Source organism: Pristis pectinata, chromosome 17 (assembly GCF_009764475.1).
Source record: "Pristis pectinata isolate sPriPec2 chromosome 17, sPriPec2.1.pri, whole genome shotgun sequence".
Classification (NCBI taxonomy): Eukaryota; Metazoa; Chordata; class Chondrichthyes; order Rhinopristiformes; family Pristidae; genus Pristis; species Pristis pectinata.
In genome coordinates this window covers 34156798-34175348 of record NC_067421.1, presented here as the reverse complement: position 1 = coordinate 34175348, position 18551 = coordinate 34156798, and the positions used below count along the sequence as shown (strand labels likewise).

Here is an 18551-nt window from a genome sequence, read left to right as displayed (position 1 = left end):
AAAACAACACTCTCCAAACGGCTCTGTCTCTTTAACAGGGGTTGAGCAACGAGGAGCCGGTTGCTGCGAGTGTATATTATCCCAAAGCTAGCTGGCACCAGCTGCTACTTGACATCACTGTGCAACTGGTTCGGGTCTGGGTGAAGATGCGGTTACATGTTGCTGCTGCCAGAATTTGTGGCGTGAGGACGAAAGTGACACGTCAGATGCTGAAAAGAGTGTTTATTTTCTCTTTCCGAGCAGCTGATTGACCTGATGATAATAATAGGACGTTACTGGGTGATGGATAGAGCTTCACGCACCAACCACGCCGTCTCGACTGCTTGATATTTTTTCCATCTAAGTAAAAGGCAACAATTTAGAAGATTGAACTGGAGAGAGAGAGAACATTGTGGCGATTATTGTGGCGGGGAGGGGATGGTGCTGTTGGATAAAAATACCTGGATTAAGAGAAAAACGATGGTGCCCAAGGAAGGGAACAGAGAGGCTGAAGCTCCCGGAAGAGATCTTGTGATCGCAGCGTGTCAGATGAAAAATAAAAAAAAAATTTAGGTAACAGTGTTAGGGAGAGGTGAGCCGGGGGGGACGGGTCTGTGATGAGAGATCACATCACCAGTTCCAGGCGATTCGAGACCGGATCGGATCGGATAAAGACTGGCAGCCGGGGACAGACAGGAGATCCAAACCTCCCAGGATCTGCCTGCAGACAGCCAGCCGGAGAGAAGTGATCAGGGGGTCAGATAAAGCAGCAACGGGAGACAACAGCAGCATCCAGACGGAAGAGGCACACCGCAGCATCAGCACTTACGCCGAAGATCACAATGTGACCGATGACTATTCAACTGGCCTTGTCTTTGACAGTGAATCTACCTTCTCTGACAAAAATCACGCCCGCATCCAGTGTGTGTGCAGCTTTATCTCACTGAGGCGTCATCTAGATGGTCGTCGAGGCTCCGCCGGCTTTGAACACAGATAGAGATATTTAAAACAAAACGCTCTGTTGATGAAAATTACTAAAGGATTAACACGTTCAGCAAAGTCAAGTGTAACCTTTGGAAACGATAAAAGTCCAGCTTTGGTTTCTTTACTGGTGGTGATGTTGAGACTCCCGTTCTGATGTGCGGCCAGTGATCCCAAACGGAAGGATTGGCGCACTTATCGCCAAGCAACTTTACGGTGGAAACTTTTCCTAAACAGCATTTTTTTAGAGCATATATTTTCTCTCCCATGGATCTGGAAACCACCAGGATGGTGCCAGTAATCAGACTGGTTAAGGAGAACGAGTTGCTGTGGAACAAGTTCCATTCAGTGGGCACCGAGATGATAGTGACAGGCAGAGGAAGGTACAGTAACGGAGAGTGTAACCTTTTATTTTCCATCTCATTTTATTATCCACATTTGTTATTCCTCTCCACCTGGCGACACCGACTCACGCTGGGGTGCGGTTCCACGTGAACATCGCTCCTGTGGCAATTACTAATTTTAAATTCTGTGGCGGGGGGTGGGGGGGAAGTAATTTTAACCGCGAGAAGCAAAAACACATATTTGACATTTTTAATCTCAAATGGGATCTCAAAAGCTAAACTGATTAAAATTCTTTTTTTCTTGGAAGGTTTTTTAAATGTAATTTTTATAATCACGATGAGCGGAATTCTTGTCGTGTTTTCACGCCACTGGTGCTTCAAGGCTAATGAGTTAGAAATCAGTCTGGGTTCCTGCCTCAGTAAACCCAAACGGAGATCTCAGGGAAGATAGATTCGCCTAAGGTGTGATATTCTCCATGGTTATCGAAGTCAATTCACAGAAGAAGGATGTGCTAACACTATCCATGGATCTGTATGAAAGCAGGGAAAAGAACCTACACAGCAAGAGTTCAGTTTACACAAGATTAAGCGCCTTGGGATTTTTCGCTGTCTTAATTGCAAGATATTTGTAGATGACGCCTGCTGGAGTGTGGTTTGCCCAATGGCCCACATGACAGATTGTAAACTTCTTTCCTGGGGTGGGATATTCCAAATTGTGAGACTTTCAGGTTAATATCAAAATCAGTCCATTTCTGACCTTGATGACCTACCCCCTTTAACGACGTACCTATTTTACAGATACTGTCATCAGGTGGCCCTTCTTAGGTACATACCTCTGCACATTTGTAACACAATAATCTCAGCATTAGCTTCCCCAATGACTAATTTCGCTATAAATCCAGGCTGATTTATTCTGTGCTAAATTAGATGATTTCAGCTGAAGCGCTGCAATTTTAGGGAAAATGGGCAAAGTTCCTGTTTGGGTGATCCCTCAGTAAATTGAGTGTGGACACTGGAAGAAATGATTGTTTTCAGTATGGAGACACAAGAGACATCAGAAACTGGAATATGGAGCAACAAACCACCTGATGGAAGAACTCAGCGGGTCGAACAGCATTTGTGTGGGGGGGGGGGGGGGGGGGGGGGGGGAAATGTCGACGTTTCGGGTCGAAGCCCTGCATCAGGACTGAGAGTGGAGACAGCAGATGGCCGGTGTAAAGAGGAGGAGGAGTGATGAGGCAGGAGTCCGAGATGATTGGTGGACTGAAGAGAGGTGAAAGATGACAGGCTGAGAGGCAGGTGAATGATAGATGGAGTTTTGTTGTGAGTGTTGTCCAGCCGAAACGGAACGCGCAGAAAATGAGTAGTTGCACCTCATTTGAACTGCTTCGTAGCAATGAGTCAGTGGTTTCGTGAGGAAGGTGTAGAGGGAGAAAATAATACCAGCAAAATATACAGTAAGAATTCTTGTTCAGCAATCCTGAATGACATGTTAGCTAAGAGTCTTCCAGTGAAACAAGAACAACAAAGATCATCTTCTTATTTTTGCTGTATTTGGGGAAGCATTTGATCAAGATTTTTCAAGGAATAGTACATTCTTGGGGATTTGGATGCCACCACTGGTCTTCAATTCTTAGTGGCAGGTTAAAGAGTGACACTGGTTTAACAGTAAGATGGCTGACTTCTTAACTGGAAAACAGATTGTGAGAATAACAGGGGAGAGACGAAAATCAAAATAATTAAATAATGTGGCCAAAAAAAAGTCGAGTTTTGTGTTAAATAGTGGCACATTATGACGCTTGGTGGAAAGTCCCAGAGTGAGCTCAGCCACTCATGGCAAATGGGGTGGTAAAGTTAAAGAACAGTAGTAGGGTCACTCAGCTTCTTGCCTCCATGTTGTTAAGAACCTCATGGACATTTTTTAAATTTCTGAATTTGGACAGTGAACGTTGACAGGCTATTCACCACTGATCTATAAATTTCCAGCAATAATTATTGGTGAATACCAGAAGCTGGTATCCTTGCCAATTGTTTCTCCCCTTCCCTAACTCAACACACATAAGACATCTGTAAATAACAATGCCATGGCTTAAATCAGCAAATGCAGCAGAGTTAGAAATTGAACATGATGTTTCTGTTGTATGTGACTCAGCACCACACTGGCTGATGTAATTATATCCAGCTATCACAGTAGCTAAACTGGTCTATGCTGTCGCTACCATTACCCCACTTCAGTGTTTTTCCTAGCAGGAGCAATGCACTTCTTTAAAGACCGTCTTGACCCACATGAGTACAATTGTGAAACAAGATCATCTGCACTCCATGCATTTATTGATTTACTTTGTAAATGCTGCACAGCTGCAGAAGAAAGAAATTTCTGGAATCCAGACAATCAACTTTGAAAGGCCTTCACCATTATTTTAATCAATCACAATATCTTTATATAAGAGCTTTTAAATTACAAGTTACTGGCACTATTTATCTTAGTAATTGCATTTTGTCTTTAACTTGGCAAACACAAAAGAGTAGAACAGCTTCCCCCCCAACCCCCAATTATTTCTCAAAGATAGTTTTTTTTAATTCCTAGTTTACAGTTCCTGGTTTACAGTTTCACTATCTTCTGATATTTGCCCAAGTCACCACTTGGAAACTTAGACAATAAGCATCAATAGACTTTTCAGATTGGCTGGGAAAAACTTGGGACATTTCCAGCATCACTTAATTAGCCAGCATAGATATTAAGGAAAGGGAATGATATGCTGATCAGGGAGATAAGATGTGCCTGAGGTAAAGGATCTGCTATGACATTGAATGGTGGCTGTACATCCAATTGTTTCTTTCATTTTGTATGTTCTTATATCAATGTTTTGGACACCATGTTCACATGTAAGTATCTGTTGACAAAAATTAGCTTGAACTTAGGCTCCTGCTGTTAATGTAAGTGATTTCATATCCTGTAGACTGTTGGTGGGAATTCTTGTGTAAATGGAGGGTCTCAGTATTGAATCAATAGAATCACTCAACAGGTAGGAATGGCTCTGAAGGAAGTAAATTACTGGGAACAATGGTGAGGAAGGAGGAGAGAATAAAGTGAAGAGCAATGGACCACAGTGTTGGGAAGAAAAATAGGGCAGATGTTGAGACCAGTGGAATTAAGGGAGGTGCAATTAGGGAGTGAAGTTGAGAGAGGAACATCAGGGGTGTAGAAAGGTTTTCTGGGTGAATTGCGAGTAAAATTAGAGACTGACTTGAGGGTGAAGAAGGAATTGCATTGGGGGAGAGAAAAGATGGGGAGTTCCATGAGATAAGGAAAGACTTAAGTTGAGTCTGCAAAGTATACAGTAAGTTTGTGAATGGAGTCTAGAAAGGGTGAATTACTTTTATGAACTGAGGTTTAGGGAGTAGATGTGGGAGAGTGATGGTTCAGGTAGATTTTAGGGATTCAACTACTTTATTGAATACTCAATTGTTACTATTTTTTCAATGTTACAACCAATCAATTTCAACATTTGAAAGTTAGTCAAATTAGCAGGAATGCATCGTATGAAATAATATTCCGAAGATTCCTTAGGGAACATTGCCTCTGATCCCTAGAAATGCAGTATTGTTATTGAGCCTTCAGCATTTATATTCCCTTTTGAGGTTCTTAGATACTTACGTTTGACTATCTCTGATTTAAATAAGGAATGATGGGTTAATCTTGCATTATGAAGCCCATGTAAGTGCTGGTTCATAATCGGTACCATATTGCAGTTGTAAACCATTTAGAAACTGCAAACTTTTTGAAATTGTTGACAGGTTTTGATATATTTCAAGTTGGCTTTAAAAATGAACAGAATATAGGGCATTTCAGGACTGAAAATTGTCATTCAGCCTTTCAAATCTGTGTCAGTGTTTTAATTCAACCAAGCCTGTTCTAGACTGACTCTCCATTCACTTCTTTTTAAATTAATTTCATTCACTTATGAAACCTACTTCAATGAGGATTTGTGGCAGTGAATGCCACATTCTAACCTTAAATTTTAAATTCAAACCTTAAATGTATTCCCTTGTCAGTCATGGAAACACCATCAGGAGTAAGAACCCTGGTAATTTCTCTCCACAATTAGGGCTCTGAAATTAATTGCTATGTCGGCTCAGTTTATAACTTGGCTCTAACTGGAAAATGGAGGTCTCCAAACTGCATAAAGTATAGATATTATCAAGTTCAGAGTTTCTTTCTGACTATTACCAAGCACACAGGACAATTAAGGGGCCCAAAGGCTTTTGTGAGGCTGTGTTTTGTGGTTGATGCTGCATACTACATTTCTGAGACGTGTCACACTATGTGCCTCTAGATGGATGGAATGCCACAATGTCATTTGGGGAGCAGCTCTAGCACTGAAAGGAGGTGCTTGAGGAGGACGCTGATGCTGACTTTCCCTCCTGTAGTTCTGTAATCAGATTTGTCTCCTTCCTTGACAATTTATTATATCCCTGAAGTTCCCTGGCACATCTTTCTACTTCCCAGATGTGGGAAATGAATGAGGCTGTGAATTTGTGTTTGAAGTTCCTCTTTGTCATGTCTTAAAGCTTCTGCAGGCATCCATCTGCCTTGCTTGGCCTTGTCATTTTTCAATTGACATATAATCTTTTCAACTTGTTGTTGGTCTGGGGTGGTGGCAAGGTTGGACTGAATAGTTTCCTGTGGAATGAAGTCAGGAACATTCAAATCAAGGACAGAATCTCAGGAGTCCTTCAAAGCATTTCCTCGAGTGATTTCAGATTGCTTCTCTGTTCTTGAGCTTTCCTCTGTTCTTGAGCTTTCCTCTGTTCTTGAGCTTTCCTCTGTTCTTGGTGTTCAACAGGGTGGCCTTCAGATGTTTTGGCTATAAGTGGTCTTTAAAGCCCTGAAGAATCCATGTCTGTTGTGGTTATCAGCTATAAGTTGCTGGATCACCTATGCTCTTTCCGTGTACCATCTATGGATCATGGGAATTTTTTTGCTGGATCTCAGCCTTCAGGTGTCTGCAGAGATGTTCTTTTCCTCTGAGTCATATTGGAGTTTCCAATCCAAGAATGCCTTGCTTTTCTGGTTAGTTAGTTCTTGGATCTCCTGGTAGTTGTAATGAAACCAGAACTGTTTTTTTCTAATAGAGAACCTAGGAGTCCTTTCAGAGGTACTAATTATGATGCACTTCAGAGCAACTATGATGAATGCTTTGAGGCTCCCAATGGTTGGAGATAGACAGTGTTTCTCAATCTTTCTTGCCACCATACTATACATTAATTCCAACTCTACTGGAGTAGAGCTAATCTACAGGACAAATGGAAAATTGTTCAAATTACATAGCCTTTACTCCACTTAGGGCTGCTGTTTTTCACAACTGCAGGGAGATTTCCTCCTCCATACACTTTTCTTTGCTGAATAATAACATTGTAGGCTCAATTGAACATTATGTATGGCATTTTAGAGTCATTAATGAGTTGATTATTCTGAATATTTCAAAGGCCATTGATGGTTGTATTCCATGTCAATAGGTTACATTTCCAATAATTTTTAACTTCTTTCCCCTTACATAGCAGAGCTGGTGATGAATTTATATTAACTGGCCTATGATCTGAGTGTGTTTTTTATTTATGGAGATATATGAATTCTTGCGTCTTTTTTTGAATTTGTTTTTGACCCTTTGTACCTGTGTTAACTCAGCAGTCTAGATATTGTATCCCGTGTTCTCTTGTTTTCTGAATCATTTCTTTAATCACTGGCCTTACTCATTTTTAAATTTGATTTAACTAGATTTGCTAGCTACTTGCAAAATTATTTTTGCAAAACAAAATCCTTCAACCTCCCTCTTTTTGTTTCTCATATTAATTTTAAAATTACATTCTCCTGTTACTAATTCACTGACTAGTTTAAATTATTGTTCATTATTTGCTCTTTCACATCTTACACACGAAGCTTTGTACACATTAATGTTCAACTTCTCAGATCTATTTTAAATAAATCTTCGTATCTCTGGTATTAGTCAAATGGAGCAACATTGCATTTTATCCATGGCACAGTTATACCTTCTTTCTATGTAAGTGAATTTTGTTCCCTTAAGGTAAGGAAATTCAGTGCTGAGAATATAGACCAATACAGCACAGGACAGGCCCTTCAGCCCACAATGTCTGTGCCGAGCATAATGCCAACTTTAACTAATCCTTTCTGCTTGAACATGATCCACATCCCTCCACTCTCTGTATATTCATGTGCCTTTCTAAAAGCCTCTTGAATGCCACTATCGTATCTGCTTCCACTACCACTCCTAGCAGCACATTCCAGGCATCTACCACTCTTTGTGGAAAAAAAAACTTGCCTCACACATGCCCTTTAAACTTTCCCCCTCTCACCTTAAAGATGTGCCCCTTAATATTTGACATTTCTACCCTGGGAAAAAAATTCTAGCTGTTTACCCTATCTATGTCTCTCAAATGGAACATTGTTCCCATTTTGGCACCAAGTTTTGAATAACAACCATTCCCTTTAATGTCTGACATAGTTGAGATGTAGAGTACAGATACTTTAACATCATCTCATATTTCAGAAGGGCATTCCCTGCTCACTTGATGTTTCAGTGAGTTCTTATAACAATTAGCCAAGCTGTACAAAGCAATAATGTGCCAAATTTGAAAGAAAATGATTAGTGCTAAGTTAGCTGACTTATCTCAGCTAACGCAACTCTTAACTTTAAGAGCATAAAAATGAGGAAAGATTATCTGGCCCCTGAAGCTTATTTCCTCCTCAATAGTGCATGATTTCTCCTTATTTAGCCTCGTGAAATCTGGAAAAATGCATTATCTTAGCAATAAGTTCATACGTTTGGAAAAGTAAATAAAGTTGGTAAATAAAATAGTGATAACTTTCTGCTCCTCCTACAATGTGATATTTATAATACAAACTCTTTCTTGGCAATGATCTTTCTGATTGAAATAGCCAATTTGAGTCAAATTATTATTTTTCCTGTTACCAAGGACTGAATACACTACGTACTTCAGGATACAATGGGATACTTAAAACCATTAAAAAAAAACGCCATCAGTCTGATTTGAGTTAAATATTGCTTCTCTAGGTCTTGGAGAAAATTAGTGAACAAATTGTACTAACTAATTCCCAGAATAATTATCAAAAAGCAATTTATTACAGATGCTGGAAATCTGAAATAAAACAGAAAATGCTGGAAAAGCTCAGCAGGGCAGACAACTTCTGTAGAGTGTGAAACAGAATTCATGACGAAAAGTTATCAACCCGAAAAGTTAACTTTGTATTTCCAGCATTTTTTGTTTTATGTTATGATGTATATAATTATGTCCTTGGATGCTTTACAGAATTTCTCCAATGTTAAATGTGAACCTAATAAAAGGTACATAATGCCTTAATAAGGGAATGGAATAATGGGATGAATAGCATGCTTTTAAAGTTTTCTTATGTTCCTAAGTGCTGCGGCATATGCCCTGTAGAACTTGTCCTATAGAAATTATCTAGTGAATCAAAATTAGAAGCACCTAGTCTAGAACTAAAAAAACTGAATTGATTTGTGGCAGGAAAAAGATGGATAAATTAAATACATAGAATATTGATTTTTTTAAAGGTTAAAGCTTAGGGAATTAATTGATAACTAGCTAGCTGCATTGAAAATTGAACGGGAAGCAGGCAGTGATAAATGGAAGCACCATCATCTGGAGGTGTGAATGGTTGAGTTCTGCAGCACCCTTTCCATTTATACTATTTATACATGTCTTAGAAAGTACTTCCTGTATATCTATGTGCCAATAATATTCCAAAAAGTCACATGCCAGGTATTTCCTTTAGAATCTACAGTCAACTTTCAACCTTACACTTGGTATACACAAGCATAAGGAAAAGCAATCATTCAACAAGGGAAAATATATACCCTCCAACTTATCTCACCAAAAGGAAAACCAGCATTATGACTCACAGTCTCAATGGCAATTAAATTCAGACTTAGTGTTTATTCAACAGCAGTTAGACAGTGGCCTTAAGGGATACAGATTTACTTTAGCAGCAGGATAATGCATTCTCCATTTGACTTAATATTAGTGAGAACATGAGTAATTTGTTGGTATATTAAAATGTTGTCATACTGACATCACAAATTGTTACAAAAGTCTTAAATGTTCTGTGTTCAGCTAAAAGCTTAAATTAACAAATACATTTCAATCTACAAAGTTCCTTGACCAAGCAGCATTTATGCCATTTAGTGATGTTATGTTATGTTTACAAATAAAGAAACTAGAATTTTGATCTTAAAAGAATAAGCTGACTTGAGCAAAGCTCTACCCTAGCAATAGAATATATTGTATAACACCCCTGCTGTTAGAAAAGAAATTGCATGCTGTAAGGAAAGCCTTCCAGATCCACTAGAATATTTTCAATACATATTGCTGATGACACCAATTTATGTATGCAAGAGACAAATCAAATCAAATAATCAGCATGCAAGAATACTTCAATCAATTAAGCAAGAAATGGCAGACAGAATGCAACTAAATTGTGGTCTCCATGAACTGAACAAAAATGTTCAGTAAGTATTAAAATATTAAATGTGGGGTATGTTTATTAAGTCATTCATATTACAAGAGTAGCTTTATTAATTTCCCAAATCAAAAATTAGATACTTAGAAATAATTTTAAATAAACAAATGTAAACAATTTTTGCTTACTTACCTTTCTGCATCCTCCAATTTCTTTTACTCTATTCCTTTTTCATTTGTTTTCCCTCCCACCTTAGTCTAATAGAAATGTTGAATAAATGATCCATCTTGGCTTCCTCTTGAGATACTCAGCATCGCAGAAGTCAGCTTTTAACTAAATCAATTCACTTCATGTGCTATCAAGAAAAGGCTGAGATACAGCAAAGGCTATGGGGTCATACAACGTTTTAGCTGTAGTATGGACACTCCAGAACTAGCTGCTCCTCTAGCCAACCTGTTATAGTACAGGTACAATACTGGCATCTATCCTCAATTCGGAAAATGGCCTAGGTATGTCCTGTTCACAAAAAGTACAACAAATCCAATCCAGCTATTTACCATCCCATGAATCTACTTTAGCAAATTGACAGAAGCTGTCACCAACAGTGCTATCAAGCGGCACTTACTCTCCAACAACCAGCTCACCACAACCATGAATAAAAGAGCTGAATTACAAGGGTGAGGTGAGCGTGATTGCCATTGACATCAAGGCAATATTGACCAAGTGTGGCTGCATGGAGCATCAGTTAAACTGAAATCAGTGGACGTCAAGGGGAAAATCCTCCAGTGGTTGAGTTTTATTTTGCACAAACAAAGATGGTTATGGTTGCTGGAGGTCAATCATTGTCATTCTAAGATCTCAGGCCAGAGTCCTCGGCCCAACCTTCTTCAGCTGCTTCATCAATAACCTTCCTTCCATTTCTTCCATCACAAGGTCAAAGCCGGGGAGGTTTGCTGATGACTGCATAATGTTCATTCCATTCACAGCTCCTCAACAAATGAACAAGTCTATATTTGCATGCTGAATGACCTAGACAAGATACAGGCATTGGCTGATAAGTGGCAAGTAACATTCATGCCACAAAGGTGCCAGTCAATGACTATCTCCAACAAGAGAACGTATAACCACCTACCCCTTACATTCAATGGCACTTCAATCGCCAATCCCCCACCATCAACATCATCAGGGGCCATCACTGACCAGAAGCTAAACTGGAGCAGCCACATAAATGATGTGGCTACAATTGCACGTTAGAGACTGGGTATCCTGTGGTGAGTGACTCATCTCCAGACCTTCCAAAGCTTTTCCACTATCTACAAATTGGAAGTGTGATGGGATATTCTCCACCAGTAGTGCAGTGCTACCATGTGTACCATCTACAAAATGTATCGCATTTATTCACCTAGGCTACTCTGATAGCTCCTCTCAAACCCACAACCTCCACCAATAAGAAGGACAGGACAGCAAGGGCATGTTGTGCGCCATCTTTAGAAAAATATTGTCGCTAAGTCTACATCCTGGAACGCCATACCCAAGGCACTATGGGAGTACCTTCACCAGAAGAACTGCAGGTGTTCATAAAAACAGTTCACCGCTGCCTCAATGGCAGTTATGCTGGTGACACCCAGATACAAACAAAAGAATTAAAAATACTCAAAACCTTCTGAAAGGATTTTGAAGGGCAAAGCTTCATTTTGCTTTTATTTTTGACTCACGAAGCTCATTATATTCATTACTATTTTTACATACTTCCTGTTTTGCACTATCTACTTTGTGTACTCTTAGGAATATGGCAATAAACAGGATAAGGAAAATGTGGCTAAAAACTGAAGAGTGGCTCCAGGGTTCAGAGTCCATTTGACTATTATTAAAATATATCAATAGCAAAGATAAAAAGAAAATAAAATAATGCTGGAAATTTTAAGTAAAATGATCTGTATCCTCTCCTCCCCTCTAATAAAAGATATATCAGTGTTTCAGGTGAGATTTTTCATTAGATCATTTCTATTCCACTCCAGAGAGTAAATAATTTTCCCGTTACAAAAGCTGATGAAACTTTGTGAAAGTATGCTATATTGAATCTTGAGTACCTGGAATTAAGGGAAAATAAAAACCTTAAGTTCTGTCAGTTAAAGCAACTGGCTAAGCATATTTGAAAGTATGAAATTTCTTACACACGCACAGCACTGGGCTCTACAATGAATTCATATCATTACTTAAAGCCTTCAAGGATAGAGGGGCAAATGTCACTCATTTTTGATAATGACAGAGGTCAGCAGCTCCATATGTTAGTGGGCTGGAATGTTGTAAATGCTTTTTGGTACTCTGACAAAATGAGGGATAAGATGTGACAAGATATTTGAGCTGTCCTCTCTACATCCCCACAGATGGTAATCCTGAGGTCAATAAATTAAAGGCTGAGGATATTTCATATTCAGCCTTCAAACTAATTTAGCTGCTCTGCTGTTTCATTCTGCAAAACAAAGGTAATTTTGATGTATTTTTAACAAAAGTAAGATTAAAGCATACGATGAAAAGGTGGGTCATTTGATTTATCAATGAAGAATCAGCCTTTTGGGCTAGGAGTGTTCTGGTTCCTAAAAACCTTGGTGATGTGCTTGTTTGTATTGTGCTTCTTCCTTCCCTGAAGCATTGTTAATGTAGTACCACAATTGATGAGCAAAACTAGTAATCTGAGTGTGACAAATTGGACCATTTTGTTTTTTTTTCCTCTTCTTGTCCCCAGTCCAGCTTGCTGTAAAGAGGGATTATAGATTATTTTTGCAGTATTTCATAGAGCCATTTGATACACAAGTGCCTAATATGTCTTTGAAATCTAGAGTTGTTTATCTTCAAACTACTAGCTCTAAGCATAAAAATCATTCAACTGTAACAAAAAAAAATTCCAATGATAGTCATGGAACTTATATGTGCATACACGGAAGACACCAAGTCAAATAAAATTATCATTATGCAAACTGCATCACTAACACTGTCCATAGGATAAGTTAAAGGGATATTGTCACTTACCATGATACCTCATAGTTGGTATACTTAATGCAGAAGTGAACTATACTGATGAGAAAAGTCCCACAATCAATTCCTAGTTTATCTGATTTCGCTTTGAAAGCAAAAATCAGTGTACAGGTTATTTTATACTAGATAATCATCTGTGGATATAGTCAACAAAGTAAGAGAATTTAATATATAATTGAAAATAAATAAATCAGATCAGACCTTAAAGTCTTCTAAAATATCTTAATTTGCTACATAAAACCAGCAGCATTTTTTCCCTCAGGTTTATATTCCAAACTCAAAAGCTATCATTTTTAAAACACTATCAAATATTTTAAAGTTCACATTATCAATCATATTTGGATGGAGGTTCTGAACAGAAGCTCTGAATAAAATTCACAAATTTAATCATTGAAGCAGAACCTTTTGATAACACTGGGTATTTGTATATTAATTAAAAAGAGACCAGTAGTGTACAATGGCACTCCCTAGGGTCATTACCAGGACCACTACTTTTCTCAATATGCATTAATGACTTGGACTCCAGTGTACAGATCACATAAAACTTGGAAGACTACTGAACTGTGAGGAAGATAGTAGTAGACCTCAGGAGGATATAGATAGGTAGTGGAATAAACAGACACTTAAATGGCAAATGAAATTTAATGCTGAAGAATGTGAAATGGTTCATTTCAGAAAGAAGCATGAGAAGAGGCAAGATAAACTGGAGGCACAATTTTAAAAGAGGTACAGGAACAGAGAGAACTCAAACATAGTATTCAGAAATAGTTCAGAGAATCACGGCAGCTTGAGAAAACGGTTAAAAAAGTATACAGAATCCTGTCTGTGCTCTATAAATAGATGGACACCAAGGAAGTCCAGATGAATCTTTATAAACACTGATCTGGCCACACAACTAGAGTATTGTAAAGATAAAAACTGGCACTCTGAAATAAAAAGAAAAATTGCTGGAAACACTGAGGAGGTTAGGCAGAATTTGTGGTAAGAGAAACAATTTTCTGCTTATGGGAGGAGTTCAAATGGATCAGGAATTCTAGAGACAGGAGAAAGGGTCCACAGTTTATGGTGAAGACTCTTGGCCAAAGAAATGGCATGGAGGCAGAGATGGTGGAAGAAGAGTACATCTTGATGCTGGGCTTGGAATTCATTTAGATGAGGACAGAGGAGGACGAAGCTAAAGCTGATATTTGCCAATGGGTGTTAGCATACGAACTTGTTTCTCTGATAAAATAGGGTGTTGGTCATAATAAGTTCCAAGCCCTAAGCATTTCATCAGGGGAAGATTCCATTGTAGTCAGCCTTTTTTTGCCAGTCATATCTTTTCAGAGGTTTGTGTTCTTTCCAACATTAACATCAAAATCAGCAAATAGAATCAGCTTAAGATTGCACAAAGTTGGATGGGGCATGTGCTCACAATGGTAGTAGTGTGCTGGGAGAGGAAGCCAAAGGGTCATGAGGTGCTTTCTTATCCCAGAAGAAGTCACGAAGACACCAGACTAATTCATTGCTGATGGCAAAACAGAATTTCTCTTCCAATTGGCCCTTTCAGAAGATGTACCTGTGACCTTGTACCTTGAGCTGGTTTTCTCTTGACCACTGAGTTTCAACCAGGGCTGTGATCTCAATGTTAAAGAGTCTGAGGTTCCAAGATGCAACATTTACATCTGCTGTTTAGAGTGTTGCCCACAAGGATCCTGGTGCTCCATATCCTGAACTCCATTTTGGATAGTGTAAATTGCCTGTACATGATCCAGCATCAAGTCGACAACCACAAAATGCAAGAATCTTAAGACTATCTATAGACCAAACACTCAAGGACCACCCTGCTAAAAGACAAGAATGGAGAAGAGCTCATTAAGCACAGTAAGGCAACCAGTGCCCTCTTGAAAGATAATTCCAAAGATTTCCTCAGTCAAGGTTATATTTAAAACAAGTGTCGTGTACCTGGAAAATAATGTATATTTTTGATCTCCTTACCTAAAAAAAATGTTTTTGCTATAGATGGAGTGCAAAGAAGATTCACGAGACTGGTTCCTGGGATGGCAGGCTTACCCCATGAGCAGAGACTGAATAGACTAGGTCACTATTCTCTGGTGTTCAAAAGAATGAGATGTGATTTCATTAAAACATAATAATCTCACAAGGTTTAGCAAGCTGGATGGAAGGAAGATGTTTCCCCTGACTGAGGAGTATAGAATCAGGGACCACATTCTCTAAATAAAGGGCAAATTATTTAGGAGAGAGATAAGAAGAAATTTCTTTGTTCAGAGGGTAGTGAATCTTTCAAATTCTCTGTCCAGGATGGCTGTAAACACTCAGTCCCTGAGTTCATCCAAAACAAACATTCATAAATTTCTGGAATCAGGGGATATGGGGATAGTACAGGAAACAAATTATGTTACAAAGAAATAACCTTTTGTTTTACATATGTTTAGTATTTTGCAAGCAGAGTGAATTCTGTATTTGTTTTATTCCACAGATGTTTGTTCCCCCCTATTGTCATCACACTGCATGGTTTAGATCCAGAAAAGTCATACACACTTATGGTGGATATGGAGTCAAGCAGTGATCAGCGCTACTCCTACACAGAGGAGCGGGGCTGGTGCCCATCTGCTCCAGCTCGACAGCAGGTAGGATATTGTGACTATAAAAATGAACAACTATTCAAAATGAAGTGAACTAGTGGACAATGGGAGTTAGAGTGGGGATTGACAGAGGAAGGTAGCAAGGGAAAAGTAGTTGAGGAATTTACTACCACCATGTAATTTTATTATAAAAATTAGCAAAATTTGTTACATTGCCAGTATTACAAAAGTAGAGAATCATCATCCAATTAATTTGATATAGATTCATTGTGCATGCAGATGGCTTTGAAAGGCCGGAATGGAAATAATACCTCATTCTATTTGGAGGAGATATATTTCCAGCACATTCTGGTTTGTGGAGTTTGTGGGAGATCAAGCCTTTTCACAGCCCTCTGGATCAGACTACCTCAAATGGGGAGGAATGGATTAACTGCTGTAGTTTAGATGTCAAAATTTACTGGGACTACAGTCTTCCAGAGAACTTTGCTTGACCGCCTTAAGGAGTTGAAGAAAAAAATTCTCATGTTTTCCTTTAATTGGACAGAGGCCCTTGTACTTTGATTCCCTCCAGTGTAGTGCATGGTTTGGGAGTAGAATGGAGGTGTGGATTTTTGAATGGGGCAAACTTAATGGACCTGATGTCCAGTGCTTTCATGTAACCAACTTACCCACCTAACAATAGCATTGGTTAATCAGAATCAGGAGTGGAAGGACAGTGACACTACCAGAAAGGATTTGAACACAAGCAATAGCAGTAACACTGGGGCTGATGTGGTAACTGTCACACAATTAAGCTTTTAATGAAATATCGAGAAAGCACAAAAATCCAATGAATTGGGGTTGCAATCCATGGTCTGAGGGATCTATTTTAGAATTTTGGAAGATGCCAACGTGTGCATCCACTATCTCTATAGCTACCTCTTTCAAAACATTGGGCTGCATGTCATCGGGTCTTAGAAATTTCAGTCTCATGAGAACAATCATGGGCTTGATCTAAACAACGTGCTGAGGTGGATTTGCTTTTCTCTGTTCTTTAACTATATGTTTCTGAACTATTTTTGTTTACCTCCTGAAACCTGTATAGCAATCAAGTGGAGTTTATATCCACTCAGATACACCAGCCCTTGGAGCTGAGCTGAATGACAAGCCCATAACTTTTAAACTGCTCAAAATCTGCACAACAAATGGGACTGATAACAAAGGAATGGTGAGTCTACTTTTTCAGAAGTCCAAGATGATATTGTTTGGGGTATTTATATTTATTTCCTTTCTCTCTCCTTGTAATAGTGCCAGTTCTAATTGCATGACAATTCTATGGTTGGAAGCAGTCCCCACCTAAGCAAACATTATCTAATGCTTAAGTTTGTACTTGCTACTGGCTGTTATTTCTTGGAGGGCATTGCAGCCATGTTCTATCTTGTCCCTACTGAACATCCATCCAAATGTACTTTATAAGAGCTCATTGATTGATGATGTATTGGAACACTGATTGATTGGTTGTGACATTGTCTTGGCTGTGGTCAGTTAACTTAACATTCTAATTCAGCACTGACTGGACCTTTAATCTGTGACTTTTCTGGCTCAGTATCATATCAGGTGGTTTGCTGTACCCATTAGACCATTGTGGAAGTACATCTATGGATTTCAGATTGAACTACATGTGCTAGGATTATGTGTCTTAAGCATTTAGATACTTTAATGAAGGGACGAAAAAGATCATTTAAAAATATTTTGGAATTTTGTTTATTTTTATCAAAATTATAATTAAAAAATAACCTGTAAATAACAGATATTGAGGCAAATTGTGAAGTGTTATTAAACAGAGGGCAACTATTTATCCCATTGTTTCTCTTCTTGTTCTTTGAAGGAGTGATCCAATTAACCCATATCTCCTGATCTTTTATCATTGTCTTGCATGTATTTACTCTCAAAGAATTTATGCAATTTCTTTTTTTAAGTTGGCTTCCATCTCCCCTTCAGGTATTCAGATAGTAACAACTCACTAAGTAAACAGATAATCTGTGGGCAGCACAGTGGCACAGCTCACATAGCTGCTGCCCCACAGATCCAGTAACCTCAGGCTCAGTCATGACCTTCGGTGCTGAATGAGTTTGCACATTCTCCCTGTGAGAGTTTCCTCTGGGTTCTCTAGTTTCCTCCCACATTCCAAAGATGTGGGGGTTGTTGGTTAGTTGGCCACTGTAAATTGCTCCTAATGTGGAAATGAGTGGTATAGTCTTGGAAAAGATGATGAGAGTGTGGGGACAATCACATAGGATTTGTGTAGGACTGATGTAAATGACTATTTGATGGTTGGCAAGGACTCGGTGGGCTGTATGATTTGAACATTTCCTTTCCCTAATGTCAGCTCTGGTTTGTTTGCCAATGTTTCAGATTGTGTGGGTTCTGTTGAAGCACTGGATTTCAACAACACAGTGAAGTCACAACTGATTGATTATACGTTATTTTCTCTTAAAGTGACCTGATTTCATTTAAAACTTGTGGCAAACCTTATATTTGTTCTGTTAGGGAGGAAAGCAGTACATTTCAACTCCAGCATTCGCTGTGGATGGCATGATTCTTTTTAACCTGTATTATTTTAGGTATAATATACAATATGACATATAACAAAATGAAAAACAAGTTGTTTTTTGGAATAATGTTCCATTAATCCCTGGTATTATCACCTACCACCTCTCCTCTGGCACCCACCCCCCCTTCCCGCATCCCCCCACCACCATGACTCCCCATAAATATTGCTTTGGCATCAAAATGATTTTTTTTTAAAGAGACAAATTATCCTTTTTACATTAGAACTAGAGACCATAGAAACATGACATTTACATTACTGGCAGTGCTGTCCAGCCAATGAAAATTTAACAAGCACTTAAGTGAACATTTGAGTTGGCATTTGCAGAGGTGACAAGAATGACATTAATTGTTCTGTTTATTTTATGTGAGCAGACTGCAAAACTATATGCTTAAATGAAAATTAGTCATTTATGAAATTCTCTCTCTCTCCTCTTCATTAATCAAATTCCCATGGTCTTATAATGGTGGGGGAGGGGTAAGTAGTTCATCATCAAGTACAGTTTTTAGCTGAAAATT

At 38.7% G+C, this 18551-nt stretch overlaps 1 protein-coding gene across 1 annotated transcript in view; it reads left to right on the top strand.

The window, feature by feature from the left end:
- The first annotated feature begins 242 nt into the window (after positions 1-242).
- LOC127579200 (T-box transcription factor mls-1-like) overlaps positions 243-18551 on the top strand; it is a 31808-nt gene continuing 13499 nt past the window's right edge. Inside the window, exons 1-3 of the mRNA XM_052031807.1 lie at positions 243-1343; positions 15338-15488; positions 16528-16650. Of these exons, the coding sequence (XP_051887767.1) occupies positions 1228-1343; positions 15338-15488; positions 16528-16650 (390 nt within the window). The 5' untranslated portion in view covers positions 243-1227. The remainder of the gene's footprint in view (positions 1344-15337; positions 15489-16527; positions 16651-18551) is intronic.